This window comes from Cervus elaphus, chromosome 4, assembly GCF_910594005.1.
Source record: "Cervus elaphus chromosome 4, mCerEla1.1, whole genome shotgun sequence".
Taxonomy (NCBI): Eukaryota; Metazoa; Chordata; class Mammalia; order Artiodactyla; family Cervidae; genus Cervus; species Cervus elaphus.
The window spans coordinates 26,236,911-26,259,038 of NC_057818.1; the positions used below are offsets into that span (position 1 = coordinate 26,236,911).

The 22,128-nt window shown below is 49.1% G+C and overlaps 1 protein-coding gene across 5 annotated transcripts in view; it reads left to right on the plus strand.

Annotated features, from left to right (window-relative positions):
* Window positions 1-22,128, plus strand: part of NLRC5 (NLR family CARD domain containing 5) — an 86,144-nt gene that overhangs the window by 15,690 nt on the left and 48,326 nt on the right. For 4 of the 5 annotated variants that reach the window (XM_043898538.1, XM_043898540.1, XM_043898541.1 and 1 more), the window contains exons 2-7: window positions 12,939-13,050; window positions 13,165-13,506; window positions 15,081-15,387; window positions 16,209-16,268; window positions 19,074-19,142; window positions 20,314-21,988. In XM_043898538.1, the coding sequence (XP_043754473.1) occupies window positions 15,093-15,387; window positions 16,209-16,268; window positions 19,074-19,142; window positions 20,314-21,988 (2,099 nt within the window). In that variant the 5' untranslated portion in view covers window positions 12,939-13,050; window positions 13,165-13,506; window positions 15,081-15,092. Of the gene's footprint in view, window positions 1-12,938; window positions 13,051-13,164; window positions 13,507-15,022; window positions 15,388-16,208; window positions 16,269-19,073; window positions 19,143-20,313; window positions 21,989-22,128 lie in introns of all 5 variants that reach the window. The other variant, XM_043898539.1, reaches the window with a different exon arrangement.

The following is a 22,128-nucleotide window of genomic DNA, read 5'->3' on the forward strand; positions in this document are numbered from 1 at the left end:
TCTAGTTGCAGCGAGCGGGGGCTACTCTCTAGTTGTGGTGCACAGGCATCTCATTCTGGTGTTCTGTCTTGCTGCAGAGTGTGGGTTCTAAGGCACAGGCTCAGTAGTTGGGGCTCACGGGCTTAGTTGCTGCGTGGCATGTGGGATCTTCCCAGATCAGGGATCAAACCCTTTTCCCCTACATTGGCAGCCGAATTCTTAACCACTGGACCACCAACGAAGTCCTCAGCAGAGCTTTTAATGTCTTTTTTTCTTTTAAAAAAAAATTTTTTTTGGCCATTTGCCATGTGGGATCTTATTTCCCTGACCAGGGATCAAACCCATGCCCCCTGCATTGGAAGCACAGAGTCCTAACCATTGGACCACCAGGGAAGTCCCTCAGGAGAAGTTTTTAATCCACTCTTTGCTTCTTGACTTCCCAGAGTCTGTAACATGAAGGTAACATCTGCCTTGAAAGGGTGATTGAGAACCTGCTGAGGAAGTGCAAATGGAATACTGTAGCATGTTGCCCGGACCTGTGCTAAGAACCCGGTATACGAGATTAGCATCAACTAGCATCCGCTGCAGATGGGCAGACCCCCTCATTGTGCTGTAACCTTCATTATGGTCTTCCATCCTCAGAATGACCCTGTGAAGTAGATGCAGAGTCATCACCCCCATTTGCAGATGAGGAACTGGAGGTACAGAGGAGTTAGGAAACTTGCCCTGGGTTGTGCAGCACATGTTGAAATCAGGATTTGCACCCAAGCCTCCTGACCCCTTATCAGTTCCTCCAGTCCCTGTAAGGCGGGCTGGTATTAACCCTGCTTGATGTACAAGTGAGTCACGACTCAGAGAGGGCAGGGACTTGCCTGTTATCATCCAGCAAGTCAGTTTGGGGCAGTGAAGCTCAGAACCGAGGCTCTAACCAACCAATCACCGACCTCCAGCCCTCTCCCCAAGCCTTTCTTCTGCCCACGTTTTGTGAGTCTGGGCGCTGTCAGTTGGCATGGGCGGACGTAGGTCAGTTGATCCATCCTGAAAGTAGAATTCCTCTTCTGACTTCAAAGAGTCCAGCTTTCTGGTCACTGATCTTCTGTCTTCTTTCACTTTCAAAAAAATGTTTTCAGCTTAAACCACACAGGTAATACATGATTAAATTCACTTTGCAAACAGCTGAATACCATGTCATGTGCATACATCTCCATTACTCACTGCTTCCTGTCCCGGGCTTGTCCTCTCCTAGTTTGAGATAACCGGTTTGGTGTGTTGCCTTTCAGAACTTTATCTAAGGCTTCGCATTAAAAAACAAACAAACAAGGTGATTCCCTGGAGGTCCAGTGGTTAGGACTCTGCACTCTCAATGCAGATCCCACAAGCCATAACCAAAAAAAAAAAAAAAACCCAAAACCAACAATTAAAAAAAAACCCAGAACACTTCTATTGGGCTCACTAACTGCAAGGCCTTGTTTTAAGCACTTTACATGTATTGACACATTCACAACCCTGTGAGGTAGATACTGAAGTTATCCTTGGTTTATTTATTTTTATTTATTTATTTTTGGCTGTGTTGGGTCTTTGTTGCTGTACGCACAGGCTTTCTCTAGTCGTGGCGAGTGGAGGCTAGTCTTCATTGTGGTTCGAGGGTGTCTCATTGCAGTGGCTTCTCTTGTTGCAGAGCATGGGCTCTAGGGCTCAAGGGTTCAATAGTTGTGGTGCATGGGCTTAGTTGCCCCGAGGTATGTGCAGTCTTCCCAGACCAGGGGCCGAACCTGCATCCCTGCATTGGCTGCCAGATTTTTAACTACTGGACCACCAGGGAAGTCCTATCCTTGTTTTATAGATGAGAACATTGAAGCCTAGAGAGGCTATACAATTTGCCTGATGCCACACAGCCTGCAAATGGTGAAATGTTTAGTTCCAACCTAGACAGTTGGCTCCAAAATTCATGCTCTTAACCTCTAAGTTATAAAAACATGGGATTATAGACCTGGATGAAGAAATACAGTGTTGGTGCTTTGTTTTCTATGTATTCTTCAAACAAATGGTATCATATTAGGCATATCGTTATTCATGTGTCTTGTTTATTCAGTTAATACATATAAGGATCCAGCCATGTCAGTGATCTTCACGCCCATAACCCAGAGGTGTGGTCACACCAAACTTTATTGAGATATGAGTTGGTCAAACACGGCTGCAGGATTTCCTTATCCAGTATGCTCTGCGTATTCCAGGCTATGTGGCTTTCCCTGGGCTTTCTGCCAGGCAGCTTTGTTGTAGAGTCAAAGGGTAGACACACTTTAAGTTTTAGAAGTCACCTCCAATTTGCCTTTGGAAGTGGGCAGAGCAATCTCCAGGCTGTGAATTTGAACCTCAGGATCTAATTTCTCCCCTTTACATCTTGAGCCTTCTTTGCCCCCCTGAACTCCCAAACCAGCACACGGTTCCTCTGGGATCCTCTTCAACCACATGGTTGGAGACGAAAGGGGGATTTCCAGGCCTCAGCTTCATTTTCGGTTTGGTGTGAACGTGGGAGGAGTTGGCAGGGCCACAAGATGCCAAGGAGCAGGCCAGAGATGGAAGTGCAGGAGGAGCATCATTTTTCAGCAGACACCCTCAGGGTCCCATCTAAATGCGGCCATCTTGGTGGCCTTCCTATCCCCAGCCTTTTAAAGGCAAGAAGCCTTGTCTCTGCTGGGGAAGCAAGGTGCTGGGTACAAGAGAACACGAAGTCACTCTGCCCACCCGGAGTGGAGTGCTGGGTGGCAGCCTGGCCTACAAGAGTAGTTCCCAAGCTCAGCTGGGCTGCTTCCAAAAGTGCCTGTGTCCCACCCTCGGAGACTGTGCTTCATCTGGGGTGCGGCCCATTGGAATTTTTAAAACCCCGGATGACTCTAACATGCAGGCAGGTTTGGGACCCACTGGCCCTCCGGAGGCCCAGGACCCTGTTGGGCAGGAGCCTTCTCATCAGCCACTTCTGGTGGCTGAGTGGGAAAGGCAAGGCCCCTCCCTAGCCACCTGCTGTCCACATTTCAGAGAAGGGTGCGCCCGGAAACCCCAGGGGGTCTTTTGGTGGAGAGTCTGAGCCCTCTGAGCAGGAAGTTGGCCGGAATGAAGCAGGCGGTTTCAGTTCTAGTGATGGGGGCTGGGAGCCAGATTCCTGGTTTCCAGTGACAAGGAGAGAGAGGCCCTGTTGGATTTAAAACGGACCACCCAGGCCCAGGGCTCAGAGTACAGGCTCATGCCACCCTCCTCAAAGACTTTGAGACAAGAAGATGCTTCCTCAACTCCCAGCTCTGTATCTTTCTAGCTGGTGATGTGGGGAGGGTCCCTCACTGCTGGGAGCCTTGGTTTGTTTGTTTTTTTTTTTCTTTTTTTAATTAATTAGTTAATTTGGCTGAGTCAGGTCTTAGTTGCGGCACTCGGGACCTTTGATCTTTGTTGCGGCATGTGGGCTGTTAGTTGTGGCATGAGGGATCCAGTTCCCTGACCAGGTATCAAACCCCGGCCACCTTGTTGGGAGCAGGGAGTCTTGGCCACTGGACCACTAGGGAAGTCTTGAGGCTCAGTTTCTGCTTTGGTAGACCAAACGAACGGGTGCATATTAAGTCCTGCAGGACCCTGTCATTGTGAGGGACGATAAAGATGATGGTTTTCAAAAGAAATCATCCCCATCACACACCCTCCGCCTCCCGCCCCACGGAAAGGTGCCAGGTCAAGGACCCCTCTTGCCCTCTCTGCCGGCTTTTATTGATGAGGGAAGGAATAGCTGCTCACATCTCCCTGAAGGTACCCGTCGTGGGGACCCATGAAAAGAGGATGATTCCTGGGGTGGGGCTGCATTAGCCCCCCTTAGAAAATGCCTGATGGCTCAGTCTGGTCCCACTTACACTTCTTACTTGCTGTGAGTGTCAGTAAGGCCTTCCCCTCTTGGGACTTCAGTTTCCCCAACTATAAAATGGGCCTGGGAACATCCCTGGCCGCCTGGTGGTTAGGACTCCACACTGCCACTGCAAGGGGCACGGGGTTTGATCCCTGGTCAGGGAACTAAGATCCCATATAGCCGCAGTATGGCCGAAGGGAAAAAAAGGCTGGGGAGTGGGGGAGTGGGAACTGGCATGGATTCTTCCAGCTAGGTTCGCCTTTGCTTCTGGGCTCAGGCGTCCTCCAAAGCCTTGGACTGTGATCATCCACCCTTGGGGGATGCAGAGGCCCTGAGTTTTCTGTCGTCAGCCCTTAGGACTTGGTGTGAGAGGGCTTGAAGGCCTCTGTGGGCTCTAGTCCACCCCGGGGTCCCCAGGCCTGACCTGTCCACTCGGTCCTGAGAAACCAACTTCAGCAGCACTTGGCTTGCTCTCCTTTCGATGTTTTGGTCTAAATATCTTGAGTGGCTGTCATGGCCCGAGCCATGCTTTTCTTATGGTCCCCACCAACCACATCCTTCCTGATCTTGAGGTTAGGGTTCTAGCCTTCTTATTTCTGGTCCTCTCTTCCCGCTGTCTGACCTCCGTCACTCTCTTCTGTCCTCTTTCCTCCCACCGGGGCCCCGGAGCCGGGGCAGAACCCCAGGTCTGCCAGAACCAGCCGGAGGACAGGGCTTCCAGCCACCCACGGGCCCTGGTACTCGGCTTGACCCTCCCAGACAGCCCCGGGAACAGGGACGGCCGGTGATGCCCCCCTTGTAGAGATGAGGAAACAGCCCAACCAGTGAGGTTTCGGGGTGCGGGCAGCACCTGTGACTGCCAAGCCCCAGCCTCGAGGGGCCTCCCTCTCAATCCAAGCAGGAAGAAGGAAGATGCAGCCAGAGGTCTGTGACTCCAGCCATATCCTCTCCTCCCTCCCTCTGTCTCTTCCTTCTACCCCATGCTGGGCTGGGGCTGCAGAGGGAACAACACCACCGGTAATAATGGCTAATGCGCCAGATGTGTGCCTGGGGTTTTGCCTGCTTCACCTCCCAATGCCCTTGCCAGGTAACTGTTATTACCCCCAAGGCTGACCCTGCTGGTGTCCGGGTCTCCAGTATCCTGGACACCCTCTCACGGGCCTGTCCCCCACCCCATTCCCCATCCATTACGGGGGTAGGCTGCTCACACTGCACCCTGCCCTGAAGGATTGCCCTTGGCTGATCCGAATGCCCCTCCTCCACTCCCTGGACATGACCCATAGCCAGTGTCTGGCGGATGTGGCCGTTGACAGGGCGGGAAACAGCAGCCCAGCCCCCTTGCCTCTTGGCAGGATAGGCCTGTTGACCTGTCACTCACATCCCAGAGCTCCCTGTGGTCAGGCTGAAGCTAGACCGCTCCTGAAACCACATCTTTGCCTACTTCTTCCCTTGCTGCATCCGGCTTCCCTTTCAGCCTTAATAAATAACTTCAACAGACACCCCTGTCTTGGGTTCTGCTTTTAGCAGCCTGACCTCGAGCATCCTCCTTTTATAGATGAGGACACTGAAGTACCCAGCCATGGGGTAACCAAACCAAAGCCACACAGCCGGTACCAAGTAGAGAGTCGAATCCAGGGCCCTGTTGCCAAGGCGTTTGCTCTTGTCCAGAACCAGGTGGTGTTGCCAGCTGCTGAAGGAAGGACTGACCAAGAGGAAATGACCGTGCAGAGTGACAAGCCCTGCTGTGGGGGAGAAAGAAGAACTGCTAAGGAGGGAAGCCCAGTGGTGGGGGTGTGACTCAGTCTGGGAAGGCAGCCGGCAGGACTTCCCTGAGAAGGGAGCAGAAGTTGATTGGAGCTGAGTCCATAAGAAGGAGGAGTTTGCAAGATGGAAGGGAAAGGGCAGGGCATTCGAGGCAGAGCAGGGCATGGGTGCAAGGTGGGGAGTTGTGAAAGAGGATGGCGGGGTGGGGCCGGGAGCGTGGTCACGTGGCAGGCAGCGGGGATGGTGTGAGAAGGTCTAAAACTGGCCAGGGCCCAGATGGTGAAGGACCATTTGTTTACACTCATCCTTTGAGCCTTTCTTGAGAACCTGATGTGGACCTACTTTGTGGAAGTCATACTAACATGGTGCCACACTGCATCTTGCAGGTGACGGGAAACTGTAGGAGGTTTAGACAGAAATGAGACCGGAGCTGAGTTTTAGAGATGACTCCGGCCAGAGGAGTGCGTGTTGGTGTGTGTGCACATGTGCATGAGTGTGGACTGGGGGGCGGGGGGGGCGGTCTTCAGGCATAGGGAGCAACAAGAGCAAAGGATTGGGTGAAAGAACTGGCTCTCCTAACCTTCCACAGCGTGGCATGCCCCAGATAGCAAGAGAGATTCCCTAAGAGCACAGTGATGAGGGCGACGGAAGGGGCTGGCCGCTTAAAAGTGAAGCCAGGATGGCGCTCCCCTCTGGTCAAGCCTCCTATGCCCAACCCTCAGTGAGACTGGTGCCCTGACAAGGCCCCCTACCTTTTTCCCTCTTGCTGTCTGGACCTGGACTGGAGTGGCAGGAGCGTGGGACCGCAAACCCACATGCCTGCATTCCCTTGGGAATCTTACTGTGTGATGCTGGCTTTTCATTACCTCTCTCTGAGCCCCATGTCCCAGGAATGCATTGGTGATTCTTAGATGTAACACATTTTCTAGGGAATCTTCCTGACCCAGGGATCGAACCCTAGTTTTTAATATGAACATTCTATGACTTTGAAACAATTGTACCTGTTGAAAAGTTTTAATGTACACAGTGGTCCAAAGAGTATGGGTGGCCCTCAGTGTCCCTATCCTCAGATGCTCTAGTCCTTTATATAAGATGGCACAGTACAGTCAGCGCTTCATCTATGGGTTCCACACCTGAGGATTCAGATCCACAGATACAGAGAGTGAGCTGTACAGTGTAAAGGGCTCTGCTTTGTCTGCTTCCCCCACATCCACTCCCCAGGTACAATCCTGTCACCAGTTTTCTTGTGTAACGCTAGAGTTGGTCTCTCTGTATGCAGATTCACACAGCACATTTAAAACAGACATATGCCATAGCTTTTAAAAGTTGAATTCTCTTACTAGTATACTTTGGAGCTTTTTCCGCTTAGCATGTTTTAGCTGTTCATCCATCCTGTAGTACATAATAGTGGCTCAGAGGTAAAGAATTTGTCTGCACTGCAGGACATGCAGGAGATGCGGGTTTGATCCCTGGGTCGGAAGGATCCCCTGGAGGAGGGCATGGCAGCCCACTCCAGTATTCTTGCCTGGAGAATCCCATGGACTGAGGAACCTGGCAGGCTGCAGTCCATAGGGTCGCAAACAGCGGACATGACTGAAGCGACTGAACGCAATGTTATTTTGTTCCTTTCTATTGCTAAATAATATTCTGTTGTAGTGACATACCATATTTTGCTTACTCATTTGTGGAGTTATGGAAATTTTGATTTTTTTCACTTTTTGGCTATGAGGGATGATAAACATTTGTGTATGTGTTTTCGTGTAAGTGTATGTATTTCATTTCTCTTGAGTATAAACCTAGGAGTAGAAAATTGCTGAGTTATAACTCTGGTTAACGTTTTAAAGAACTGCCAAACTCCTCCAAAGTGGCTGCACCATTTTGCCTTCCCACCAGCCGTATATAAGGGTTCCTATTTCTCCACATCCTCGTTAACAGTTGTATTATCTTCTCTTTCATTGTAGATATTTGAGGGGGTATGAAATGATATCTGGTTGTCGTTTTAATAAGAAAACTTTAATTACTTAATTTAAAAATAATTCTTAAAAAAGGAGGGAATTCCCAGGTGGTCCAGTGGTTAGGACCCTGTACTCTCACTGCCGAAGGCCTGTGTTCAATACCTGGTCCAGGAACTAAGATCCCATAAGTAGTGTGGCACAGCCAATAATAATAATTCTTTCCATTCAGAATACTTGTATTACTGTGTGTTTTAATACTATGTATCTTTCCATATTTTCCCTCTCAATCAGTTCAGTTCAGTTCAGTCGCTCAGTCGTGTCCGACTCTTTGCGACCCCATGAATTGCAGCATGCCAGGCCTTCCTGTCCATCACCAACTCCCGGAGTTTACTCAAACTCATGCCCATCAAGTTGGTGATGCCATCCAGCCAGCTCCTCCTCTGTTGTCCCCTTCTCCTCCTGCCCCCAATCCCTCCCAGCATCAAGGTCTTTTCCAATGAGTCAGCTCTTCACATGAGGTGGCCAAAGTATTGAAGTTTCAGCTTCAGCATCAGTCCTTTCAATGAACACCCAGGACTGGTCTCCTTTAGGATGGACTGGTTGGATCTCCTTGCAGTCCAAGGGACTCTCAAGAGTCTTCTCCAACACCCCAGTTCAAAAGCATCAATTCTTCAGCACTCAGCTTTCTTCACAGTCCAACTCTCACATCCATACATGACCCCTGGAAAAACCATAGCCTTGACTAGACGGACCTTTGTTGGCAAAGTAATGTCTCTGCTTTTTAATATGCTATCTAGGTTGGTCATAACTTCCCTTCCAAGGAGTAAGCATCTTATAATTTCATGGCTGCAATCACCATCTGCAGTGATTTTGGAGCCCCCCAAAATAAAGTCTGACACTGTTTCCACTGTTTCCCCATCTGTTTCCCATGAAGTGATGGGACCAGATGCCATGATCTTCGTTTTCTGAATGTTGAGCTTTAAGCCAACTTTTTCACTCTCCTCTTTCACTTTCATCAAGAGGCATTTTAGTTCTTCTTCACTTTCTGCCATAAGGGTGGTGTCATCTTCATATCTGAGGTTATTAATATTTCTCCCGGCAGTCTTGATTCCAGCTTGTGCTTCTTCCAGCCCAGCGTTTCTCATGATGTACTGTGCATATAAGTTATCAAATAGTGGATTTTAAATGGGTGTGAAGCTAATTTGAACTCTCTTCCATTCCTTAGATAAATTTGTTCTATTTTAAATCTGGCACCATCAGGTTTTAATGGTAGTTACTTTATAAGGTGCTTTTGTTTGGAAGTCTCTCCATTATTGCCTGCCTTTCCCAATGAATAGTCTCTGATATAATTGCCTTCATTTTTTTCTTTACTAATTCTAGTTCAAAATGTTTTTTATGAAATAGTTAAGACACGCAAACAGTTGTCATAGTTGACATTTTTGTCTAAATGATCATTACTATAATTTTACCAAGTTCTCTGAAGTATCCTATTGTGTTGTTTTTAAGGCATTGCTTTAAATATGCCTATTAAGTTAGAGGTTTTCTTTCTTTTACTTTCTGTAGTCACAAGCAGGCTTGTCTTAGTCTGTTATAGCAATTCTGGCCGTCATAACAGAATACCATAGGCTGGATGGTTTATGCAACACGCATTGATTTCTCACAGTTCTGGAGGCTGGGAAGTCCAAGATCAAGGTGCCAGCAGATCCAGTGTCTGGCAAGGACCCTCTTCCTGATTGGGGGATGGACACCTCCTCGTATTATCCTCCTCACACGGCTGTGAGCAGGGAGAGGAAGCACATCTCTCCTGCCTTTTCTTATAAGGGCACTGACTCCATCATGAGGGCTCCATCCTCATGACCTAATTACCTCCCAAAGGCTCTGTGTCCAAACACCATTACATTGCAGACTTAAGCTTCATCATATAAATCTGGGGGGAACACAAACATTCAGTCCATAGCAAGGCTTTATCTCAATTTTTTCATGCTTTTCTTCATTTCTTCTGTTAGAATCTGACAGTTTTCTTTTTTAAGAAAACCATTATTACCCCAATAGCTCTTCAACTGGCTATATTTTTTTGTTTTTATTTCCAAGTACAGTACTTACCTCTGTTATATTAGAATGTGCTCTTCTTTTTTTAAGATTTATATTATTAAAGTATAGTTGACTTACAGTGTTGTTAATTTCTGCTATACAGCAAAGTGATTCAGTTATACATATGTCTGTGTTATTTTTCATATTCTTTTCAATTATGGTTTATTATAGATATTGAACGTAGTTCCCTGTGCTATACATGGGCTTCCTTGGTGGCTCAGATGGTAAAGAATCTGGACCTTGTCTTTTATCCACTCTACGCATAATAGTTTGCATCTGATTATCCCAAACTCCCAATCCATTCCCTCCCCCACTGCCCCTCCCCACTGGCAACCAAAGTCTATTCTCTGTGGGTCTGTTCTTGTTTTGTTCCATTTGTGTCATATTTTAGATTCTACATATAAGTGATATCATATTCTGTTTCTCTTTCTCTTTCTAACCTACTTCACTTAGTTTGATAATCTCTCGTTCAATTCATGTTGCTGCCAATGGCACCATTTCATTCTTCTTATGGCTGAGTGGTATTCCATTGTATATATGTACCGCATACTCTTTATCCATTCATCTGTCAATGGACAGTTAGGTTGTTTTCATGTCTTGGCTATTGTAAATAGTGCTGCTATGAACAGAGCGGTATGTGTATCTTTTTGAATTACAGTTTTGTCTGGGTTTTGTCCAGGAGTAGGATTGCTGAATCACATGGTAACTCTATTTTTAGTTTTTTAAAGAATTTCCATTCTGTTCTCCATAGTGGCTACACCAATTTACACCAGCGTAGGAGGGTTCCCTTTTCTCCACACTCTCTCCAGCATTTGTTATTTGTAGACTTTTTAATGATGGCCATTCTGACTGGTGTGAAATGGTATGTCATCATAGTCTTGATTTGCATTTCTCTAATAGTTAGCAATGTTAAACATCTTTTTATGTGCCTATTGGCCATCTATGTGTCTTCTTTGGGGAAATATCTATTTAGATCTTCTGCCCGTTTTTTGATTGAATTGTTTCTTTTGTTACCAAGTTGTATGAGCTGTTTGTATATTTTGGAAATTAAGCCCTTGTCTATTGCATTATTTGCAGATATTTTCTCCCAGTCAATAGGTTGTCTTCTAGTTTTGTTTATGGTTTCCTTTTCTATACAAAAGCTTGTATATTTGACTAGGTCTCATTTATTTTTGGTTTTATTTCTATTGCTTTGGGAGACTGACCTAAGGAAATATTGGTGCTGTTTATGTCAGAGAAGGTTTTGCCTATGTTCTCTTCTAGGAGTTTTATGGTGTCATGTTGTATAATTGTTAGGCCATTTTGAATTTATTGCTGTGCATGGTGTGAGGTGTAAATCAATTTCATTGATTTACATACAATTGTCCAACTTTTTCAGTACCACTTGCTGAAGAGACTGTCTTTCCCCCATTGTATTCTTGTCTCCTTTGTCAAAGATTAATTGACCGTAGCTGTGTGAGTTTATTTCTGGGCTCTCCATAAAATGGGATGTTTTGAGAAAACAGCATCGAAACATGTATATTATCTAGGGTGAAACTGATCCCCAGCCCAGGCTGGATGCATGAGACAAGTGCTCGGGCCTGGTGCACTGGGAAGACCCAGAGGGATCGGGTAGAGAGGGAGGTGGGAGGGGGGATCGGGATGGGGAATACATGTAAATCCATGGCTGATTCATGTCAATGTATGACAAAACCACTACAATATTGTAAAGTAATTAGCCTCCAACTAATAAAAATAAATGGAAAAAAAAATGTACCCTGTTGATGTGGATTGATCTGAAGTCTGGAACTTTGTTGTTACCTTCCTCATACTTCTTAGATACTCCATCAGTGCATCCTTTGATCTTTTGCCTTTCTTCCATTCTTCCACATACTTTTTATCCATCTTTTCTTTTGTCCGTCCCTTACTGTTAGACAAGATCGCCGAAGCTGTTTCATAGACGTTTGTACCAGTGTCATTTTATTTTAGACTTATTTATTTATTTATGGCTGTTCTGGGTCTTCATTACTGCTGGGGCTTTTTTCTTGAGTCGTGGCAGCCGGGGGCTACTCTCTAGTTGCAGTGCTCGGGCTTCTCCTTGCCGTGGCTTCCCTCGTTGCAGAGCACAGGCTTCAGTACTTGTGGCATGTGGGCTCACTAGTTGCAGCTCCTGGGCTCTAGAGCACAGGCCCAATGGTTGTGGCCCACAGCATGTGGGCTTTTCCCAGATCAGGGAATGAACCTGTGTCTACTGCGTTGGCAGGTGGATTCTTTACCACTGAACCACCGGGGAAGCGCTATTTGCTTATTTTCATTTTCAGTTATGCTGGATCTTCATTGCTGCCATGGGCTTTCTCTAAAAGTGGTGAGCGGGGACTACTCTCTGGTTGAGGCCTGTAGGCTTCTCATTGCTGTGGCTTCTCTTGTTGCAGAGCAGAGGTTCTAGTCTGTGGGCTTCAGTAGTCCCAGCCCTCAGGCTCAGGAGTTCTGGAGTGCATGCTCAGGAGTTGTAGCACACGGGCTTAGTTGCTCCATGGCATGTGGAATTTTCCCAGACCAGGGACCAAACCCACATTGCCTGCATTGGCAAGCAGATTCCTATCCACTGTACCACCAGGGATGTCCTTATTTTATTTTTTATTGAGATATGGTTAATATAAAATATTATATAAATTACAGTGATTCACAATTTCTACAGGTCATACTTCATTTATAGTTATTATAATAAAGGAGCTAATAAAATAAAACTAATAAAATGATCATCATTTTGTTGTTCTCTTGGTGAGACAGTGATCAGTACCTCTGGGTTTTCTCATTAAGAAGGATGTTTACTCTCAATTATTTAGAAACTTCTTCATGATGTATTAAGAGAGAAAACTGCACATTCTAACCTCTTTGAGGTTTTATTAGGAAAGAAGGCTGACATCTTTGGTAAGGGTTATTCCATCTTCATATCATAAATTAGTTGTAATAAATCTACTGGATTGGAGGGGTATTTAGTGATGTAACAGGTCACTGTAAGGGGAATATTCAAACTGGCAGAGTAAGAGGGGCATCCTCTGGGCCAGATGTGGCGGGAAGTGACACCGTGGAGGGCTGGGCTGTGCCCAGTCCAGGGACAAGAAGAATCTTGCTTGGGGAAGAATAAGATCTGTACATGAAGATGAGAAGGCTGTTTCTGGGTTGATGTCCTCAGAGGAGTTAGGAATAAGGGTCAGTGCCTTCTTTACAGAATTCCTCTTCGGATGCGGAATAATGATGATAGAGTGGTCTGTCTCCTCTCTTAGGAGCCTAGCCTATGGAAAGAACCTGAAACTCCAGCTCCAGGACTTGGCCCAGGAACTTAGGAGACCCTCTCTGTGGACATCCTAGATCATCTGTGATGAACCAGGGAGCCAGGTCCGTGACCATCCCTTCACTGAGGATCTTTCTACTATAATCCTCTGTTTCCAAGGCTGTTTGCTACTGACTTTCACAATGACCAATAATGATATAACGTGTTTTTTCTTCCAGGGCTGGTTATTTTTAAAGAGCTTAATGTCTTTCTCCAAGGGGACAGAGCACTCATGGTGGAAACAAAGGCATCATGTTAGACTGGCTGGGGGAGAAATTGGAATTTGAAGGACTTTCCCAGAAATTATACCATCCAGGCACTCCTCACTTCCGCCTGGCACCTTGCTGCCCTGGATGAGTTCTTTATGGGCCACATGGACTTTGGACACTCTAGCCCGGAAAAGAAGCCATGCCGAAGGCCGTGGTCTCATCCTTGTGCCAAGATCACACAGAGGCCAGGGATTAGCCCTTGTCTGGTGCCGCCTAGGGTTCCCAAGCCTTGGAAATTAACTGGCCTGAGAGGTAAGAAATCTCAGTTCTGAGCATGTGTCCTCCATGGACTTACGTGATGATCTCCGTATGTCCTTTACCTGTCCCCAGCTTAGCCTTTTCATCTGTTGAGTGGGGACCGTGATCCCTGCCCACGCCATAGATGTGAGCATATTTCTTGAAGTCTCAAACTCTGTGCCTGAGCAAGGAGTTGTTGCTATTAGTTTGGTTGAAGAGGGGTGACCAGAAGGAGCTGGGGATATGTGCCCACTAGGTCTCTGCTGGGGGTCAAGGGAGAAGCTGGAGTCTGAACCCCAGAATACATGATGTTGGCCCCAGCGTCTGGGAGTTAATAAGGCTGGTCCCTGCCTGGGCCTCCTATCTTTTTCAGAGTTAGAAATGAAGTCTCTGGAGTTGTGAGGATTCGATGAGACACATAAGGCACATAAAACAGTGCCTAACACACAGTAAATGCTTTCTGAGCTTTTATCTCAAGACAATAGTGCCAGAAAGTACATTTGGAAATGTTCTAGTATATTCCACCATGTGATGGATAACCAGTTAATCTCTAACTGTTGGATATTTAGGTTGCTTCCAATTTTTAACTATTAAAAATACTCTTACAGTGCACAGCTTTGTAACTAAAAATTCTGTTTAAGTCGATGATTGTGTCCCAATGCCAGCATATTAGAAATGTAATTGCTGAATCAAAGGGTCTTCAGACTTTTTAAGCTTTCACAAAATAAGTGCTCCTTGCCTCATTTTAATACTCCTACCAGCAAGTTGTTTGAGTTCCAATTTAGAAGGGGAGAATTTGCTTAGAGAGAAGAGAGGGTCTGTATTAGCTAGGATTATATTTCACTGTGAATAGCAAAAGGGCCTAAGCAACAGTACTTTAAACAGTACAGAAATGAATTTCCTTGTCATGTATTAGAAATTCAAAGTCAGAGAGTCCAGGACAGGAAAGCTTTACTCTCCACCTTCCTCAGTGCTGGCTTCTACCTCACAACCCAATATGGCTGCCCAAGGTTTGGCCATCACATCGGCATTCCAGTCAACAAGAAGAGGTTAAGAATGATATACAACATTTCCACTGACATCTCATTGGCCAAAATTTAATTACATGAGTATATCTAGCTGCAAGGGAGGCTGGGAAATAGTCTATTTCAGATAACTAGGGAATATTTAGGGGTTCTAGTACTAAGAAAGAAGAGAAGAACAAATATGGGGGGACAGCTAGTTGTCTCTGCCAGAGAAAACTTAGCTCAGACAGAGAGCAGCACAAATGGGTCCATAGAAATAAGAACAAATAAAGCATTATCAGGGCATCATCCACAGGGGATGAACTAAACCATCCAGACCCATGACATAGGCATGGATTATTTTGGCAGAGAATACAGAAGAAGGAGATTAATTTCTGGGCCTGAGCTCTGGGCAATGGCATCAAGACACTACAGAGAGACCACTTCTCTATCTTCTGTGTCCATCGCTTCTCTTCTCTTTAGCTGTGGGGAGTGGTTTCTGACTGCTGCTCCTGGCTTTCCCCCAGCTTACCTGTCCCCCAGCTCACCTACTTCGCAGCTCACCTGCCTACCTGGTCCCTGCAGGGTCAGCTCCTCATGGACCCCATTAGTCTACAACTGGGCACCAGGAACCTGCATGGATGTCTCGTGAGGCTGCTCAGCAGAGACCTAGAATGGCTAAACGCCAAGGTGAAGTTACTCCTCCCCAACGTGGACCTGGGCTCTGGAAATCAGGCCCTAGACCCCACACAGAGGGTCATCCTGATACTCCAAAAGCTGCATACCCAGGGTCCGACCACCTGGAAGTCATTCATCCACTGCTTGTGCATGGAGCAGGATGTGCCGCTGGACATGGAGGTGCCGCTGATGAGCACGTGGGGCCACGAAGACGGTAAGAGTGGCCATGGGAGGTGCAATGCTGCCAGCTAGTGCCCAGGGCCGGGGGAGCCAGAGAGCCCCAGGCGAGGCCAGGACTTGCCTGGGTCACACAGAGATGTGTGGCCAACCAGGAACAAACTTCCGTGTTTCTGTACACCTCCCAGAGCAAATGCCCTAATACTACCGAGTCTGCTGGGGGCCTGGAGGACTCCTCCTTCCACCTGGTACCACCCCAGTTGCCCAGAAAGGCAGGATGCAGAGAGAAAGGACCAGGTGACTCCTTCCTGCCAGGAAATTCCTGATAGCCCATACTGCCCAAGAGGTTTCTTTTTGCAGAAAAAACAGTCCTAGGGAGAGCCCTCTGGCCGCCACTTAGGGGCAGGCTGATTGGACTCTGTCCTGTTCAGTGAACGTCCCTTGGGCTCTTCCATTTACAGAGCACTGTGGGGAAGCTCAGAACAGTGATTGTGTTCTTGGAGAGGAAGCGAGAGCTCACTCAGTAACTCTACAGGCAGAGTACAGGCCAGGTGGGGGTGCACAGTGTACACATGCGTGGATACACAGGTGTGTACTTGTGCACAGGCATGAATGAACACATGTGCATGCACCCACTTACTTGTATGTGCACAGACCTTTAGATATGCACGTATTTCTGCCCACAGCTGACTTCAGGGCTCACTGCCAGCTGTGCCCTCCACAGATTGCCAAGTATAGATTTCTGGCTTGCTAGGAACACCCCCTGAGGGATGAGCCCTGAGCCAGACATGGGGCCAGAGCTGGTCCCAGGACATCCTCGCACATCCCTATGGCATATCATCTCCTTCCCTCTTTCAGGCTTCCCCAGTTTTCTGGAAATTGGCGAGGAAAGCCAATCAGACTCTCAGCTCCACCCTGGTAAGGCCTGGGGTTGGGGAGTAGGGGTGGGATGTGGAGGGTGGGTGCACGCTAAGTCCCCCACCTCAAACCCAGAACAGGCTGGTGGTAGCTGGTCAGAGCCATTTTCCGTAAACTAGCCTCCTCATGCTTAGACCCATTTGCGCATTTCCCATGCCCCTCACCAGGGCTCCCAGCCTCGCCTGTACCCCGTTTCTGCCCCTCAGGCTTTGGCATGTCTGATAGCTTTTCCCATGGGTCTCACCTGGAGCCTCCTGGGAGAGTTTGAGGTTGGCAGCCCGCCCTTAGCCACTGCCGGAATCCCCCACTTGGTTTCACTTGGGGAAGCCCGTTCTCACTTCCCTGTTCCCAAACCTCAGGGCCTCAGGCTCCAAGCCCACAGAGGCAGGCCTCTCACCATTCGGACACCCTCAGGCCTGACACCCATAGTCTGCCGTCCACACCCAGGGAGCCTCTGACTGGTTTTCTGGTGGGGCACAGAGAGCTCAGTGATCAGATGGTCCATCTCACTGATTCACCACACTCTTCAGAACTTTTCTTTCCTTTTTGTTCCATCTTTCTTTTTTAACCATGGTCAATTACATAGCATCAAATTTACCATCTTAACCATTTTAAAGTGTACAGTTCAGTGTATTAAACACATTCACATTGTTGCACAACCATCAGGCCATGTGAGAGGCACTCAGTCATGTCTGACTCTTTGGGACCCCTTAAACTGTAACCATCAGGTTCCTCTGTCTGTGGGATTCTCCAGGCAAGAATACTGGAGGGGGCTGCCATTTTCTGCTCCAGGGGATAGTATTGATATTTTCAACATTAGTAAGTCTTCCAATCCATGAGTATATGATATCGTTTCATTTATTTATATCTTCTTTCATTTCTTCCAGCAACATTTTGTAGTTTTCATTGTACAAATCTTTCCCTTCCTTGGTTAAGTTAATTCCTAAGTACTGGTTCTTTTTGATGCTATTGTAAATGGAATTGTTTTGGTAGTTTTTTCCTCAGATTGTTCGTGTATAGAAATGTAGCTGACTTTTGTGTGTTGACTTTTTATTCCTGCTACTTTGCTGGTTTCATTTATTTTAACAGCTTTTTTTTTTTGTGGTGTCTTTAGGGTTTTCTACATATAAGATCCTATCATTTACAAACAGAGATGATTTTACTTCTCTTTTTCAATTTGGACGTCTTTTATCTCTTTTGCTCACCTAATTGCTCTGGCTAGAACTGCCAGTTTTATGTTGAATAGGCGTGGTGAATACCTTTTTCCTGATCTTAGAGGAAACACTTATAGTCTTTGACCATTGAGTATGATGTTTCTGTGGTTTCAGAACCTTTATTTCTATAGAATTACTGACTTTTTACTTACACGTGTACATGGTAGGAACAGCACCAGGCTTTAACAGAAAACATCCTTTTGGACCATAGCCCATCAGACTCCTCTGTCCATGGGACTCTCCAGGCAAGAATACTGGAGTGGGGTGCCATTCCCTGCTCCAGGGGATCTTCCCAACCCAGGGATCGAACTCATGTTCCCTCCATTACAGGCTGATTCTTTACCACTGAGCCACCAGGGAAGCCCTATCCTAGCTCCCCAACAAGTCAAAATTGATACCTGGTCCTTCTGTCCCTTATCACTGAGATGGCATAATTGTCACCTGGCTGTAACTAGGTCTGGTTGATATTTAGCTAATGAGTCCCTTATTAGTAGAAGACTTATTAAAATATTGAAATACAAGGGAATTCCCTGGCAGTCCAGTGGTTAGGACTCTGTGCTCTCACTGACAAGGGCCCAGGATCAGTCCCTGGCTGGGGAACAAAGATCCTGCAAGCCACACAATGTAGCCAAGTATACACACTTGGCTATATTTATATATATGCATACACTCTTAGACTGACTGCAGCCCCTCTTTGGGACCCCTGGCTTTCCCCACAAACCAGCAACTACAAATTTAACACCTGGCAGGGTAAGGGGCCTGCTTCAGGGCCAGTCTGATTGATCACTACTTCTTTTATTTTATTTTAGACTTTTTTTTTTTAATGTGGACCATTTTTAAAGTCTCTATTACGTTTGTTACAACTTTACTTCTGCATTTTGGTTTTTTGGTCCTGAGTCTTGTGAGATCTTAGCTCCCCTACCAGGGACCAATCCCGCACCCCCTACATTGGAAGGTGAAGTCTTAACTACTGGATCACCAGGGAAGTCCCCTGCTTTACTTCTTAAAATCCTTTCTTCGTCCTCTATCTTTCTTCCTCCCTTCCTTTCTGTCTCCCCTTCATTCTTGTTCTCCTTCCTTTCCCAACCTCTTCAGAAAAGTATTAGCTCTTGAAAATCCATGCACCCAGACAAGAACTCATGAGACTAGTAAGAGCAGTGAGGACATGTGGAAGAGGGGAACTAAGGGGGGATAAAGCACACGGGGGCAGGAGGGCGGGCACAGGCCTGACCAAGCCTGGGGGAAGCTCCACTTTTCTAACCAGGGGTGCCGTTGACAGAGCTGGGTCCTTTCCAAGCCGTTTAGTGCTTAAGGCTGTTGGCTGCGGGCCCGGCTCCCTGCATTCTGGTCTGGGAGGTCCCCAGGCCCAGAGCCTCCAGCCCTCTCACTTGGGCCCAGGGACCCCTCTGCAGACAGAAGCTGATGTGGACACAGCCTTGGCTTGCTGTCGGCCTTCACTCAGTCCTTGAGTGTAGATATACTTGTCTGGCTGCTGCCTGTCTGTGGATTGGAGCTCCCTGAAAGTGCTGGGTACCTCCTCAGCCCGGGCCCCCAAACCTCACCCCTTAACTCCTCCTTTCTTTCCTTCCAGGCCTCAAGCGGCCTCATCAGAGCTGTGGGTCCTCACCTCGTCCAAAACAGCTCAGGAAGCAGCAACAAGGTGGGTACCAAGGTGGGAAGTGAATTGCCTTGGGGCAAGGACCCAGACCCTGGACTCTGTCCCCTGATCACAGGCTTCTAGCTGGTCAGGGGCTCTTGTCTTCCAGGCTCCCAGGAGGTCCTGGGTGAGCAGAGGACAGAAGTGGATCTGGCAGGGAGACCTTGCCAAGCCCCCAGGGGCAGGGCTTCTGCAGAGACGAGGGAGCTCAAAGCATCCTGGCGGTCGCAGCTCCATCATCCAGGCTTTTCTGGGGATGCTTCCAGGTCCTCAGGGTTTAGGGAACCCCAGGGATGTGACCAGCATGACCTCATTGAGAGCCTAGTTAGGGCTAGGGCTCAGCTGGATGCTGGGATAGAAGCCTTGGGGGTCACTGGGGAGACATGGAAGCTACTGAGGACCAGTCAGGACAGACAGAAGCTTCCCTCATTCTCCACCAGTTGTCCCACCAGCTGTGATACCCAGCCCCATCAGGCATAGCCAGAGGATTCACAGCTGGTCAGAGGATTCACATCTATATAAAACAGGACACTATGTCAGGGGTCCCCCCTCCCTGTGGGCATCTCCAGTGTCCCTCAGCAGTGACCCTGAGCCCTCCCCTGAGTTACCAAAGGTCTCCCAAATAACTCAGCAGTTCAAGTCAACACCTGGCACTGTAGGTGTTGACTACTGACTGGTTTTAGAAGTTCTGATTGGTCATAACCTGGGTCCATAGGTGGTTGGTGCTCTCCTCGACCTCGCAGAACTGAAGTGTTGGGGGGAGTGGTGGTGGCAAAGGCAGGTTACTCCGGAATCATCATAAAAGTTTGTTCCAATAAGATATTGCCAAGGAAGCGCCCCCCCTTCCTCTCTCCCATCTTTTTGAAAACTTTACGCCACTTGCGTTGCTGCAAAACAAACAAGAGCCATGATCCACACGTCCCCATTCATTATTTCCATGTGTGAATGGCAGCCAAAGCCTGTGCTTCTGTACAGCCAGTTAATTCTGGGAATTTGGGTGGCACAAGACCACCCGTGTGCCCTTGCCATCTCCATGCCCACACCCACACACACATGCAGAGCTGAGGCTACAGGATCCCAACCACCTGATGAGGGGGAGGGGGGCTGGGGGGAGGAAGGGGAGCTGGGGTTAGGGAGGCCTTCTGCTTTCATGCCATCTCCCTGTCCCCTGCAGAGTTGGCCGAGAGGTACCTGCAGCTACTGAGAACTTCTGCCCAGCAGCGCTATGGCGACAGGACCCCCGGGCCTGGGCAGCCGTTGGCCTTCCACCAAGCCTACGTCCCTCCAATCTTGCAGTGGAGCCGCACCTCGGCGCCCTTCCACACACAGGAGGGTGCCGTGACAGGGGACCCCAAGGCAGAAGATGGCACCCTCGTGAACATTCGGGACCTCTTCAGTACCAAGGCCAGCAAGGGCCCGAGAGTGAGGGTGCTTCTGGGGAAGGCGGGCATGGGCAAGACCACGCTGGCCCACCGGCTCTGCCGGAAGTGGGCTGATGGTGAGCTGGACCGCTTCCAGGCCGTGTTCCTTTTCGAATTTCGCCAGCTCAACCTGATCACAGGTTCCTTGACGCTGCAGCAGCTCCTTTTTGATGTGTACCTGAGGCCCGAGGCCAGCCCCGAGGCTGTCTTCCAGCACCTGAAGGAGAACGCGGATGGAATCCTGCTGATCTTCGATGGGCTGGACGAGATCCTCCAGCCCTGCTCCGACAAGGAGACCGCGGATCCGGAGGACCCGGCGTCCGCCCTCACCCTCTTCTCCCGCCTCTGCCGTGGGACCCTCCTGCCTGGCTGCTGGGTGATGGCCATGTCCCGTCCAGGGAAGCTGCCCGCCTGCCTGCCCACCGAGGTGGCCACGGTCCACATGTGGGGCTTCGACGGCCCGCGGGTGGAGGAGTACGTGAACCACTTCTTCAGCGACCAGCCGTCCCAGGAGGCGGCCCTGGCGGAGCTGCGCGCGGACAGACACCTCAGGAGCCTGTGTGCGGTGCCCGCGCTGTGCCGAGTCGCCTGCCTCTGCCTCCATCACCTGCTCCCGGACAGGTCTCCAGGCCAGTCGGCGGCCCTCCTGCCTACCATGACGCAGAACTACGTGCAGATGCTCCTCACCCTCAACCCCCGAGGGGTCCTGCCTGCTGAGCCCCTGCTGGGTCTCGGGGAGGTGGCCCTGAGTGGCCTGGAGTCAGGGAAGGTCATCTTCTCTGCAGGAGACATCCCTGCATCCACCCTGGCCTTTGGGGCTGCCCTCGGCCTGCTGACCTCCTTCGGGGTGTGCACGGGGCCCGGGCACCAGGACATGGGCTACGCCTTCTCCCACCTCAGCCTGCAGGAGTTCTTCGCGGCCCTGCACCTGATGGCCAGCCCCCAGGTGGACAGAGAGGCCCTCAGCCAATACGTCACCCTGCATTCTCGCTGGGTGCAGCGGACCAAAGCCAGGCTGGGCCTGCTGGACCACCTTCCCACCTTTCTGGCCGGCCTGGCGTCCCACGCCTGCCGTGCCTTCCTCAGCCTCCTGGCTCAGCAGGAGGAGGAGTGGGTGGCTGCCAAGCAGGCGGCAGTCCTGCAGGCCCTGAGGAAGTTGGCCACCCGTCGGCTCACGGGGCCCAAGGTTGTCGAGCTGTGTCACTGTGTGGGTGAGACGCAGGAGCCTGAGTTGGCTCGCTTCATGGCCCACAGCCTCCCCCAGCAGCTGCCCTTCCACAACTTCCTGCTGACCTACGCTGACCTGGCCTCCCTGACCAACATCCTGGGGCACAGGGATGGCCCCATCCATCTGGATTTTGAGGGCTGCCCCCTGGAGCCCCGCTGCCCTGAAACCCTGGCAGGCTGTGGGCAGGTAGAGAATCTCAGGTGAGAGTGAGGACAGGGGAGCTCTGGGGAGGACCTGGGACCATCCCTGGGAGAGAACTGGACTTTGTGGGGAGTGGAGGCCAGCCAGTCTGGCAGACCCTTGCTGAAAGAAGCAGAGCAAGAATCTTGACTATCACAGC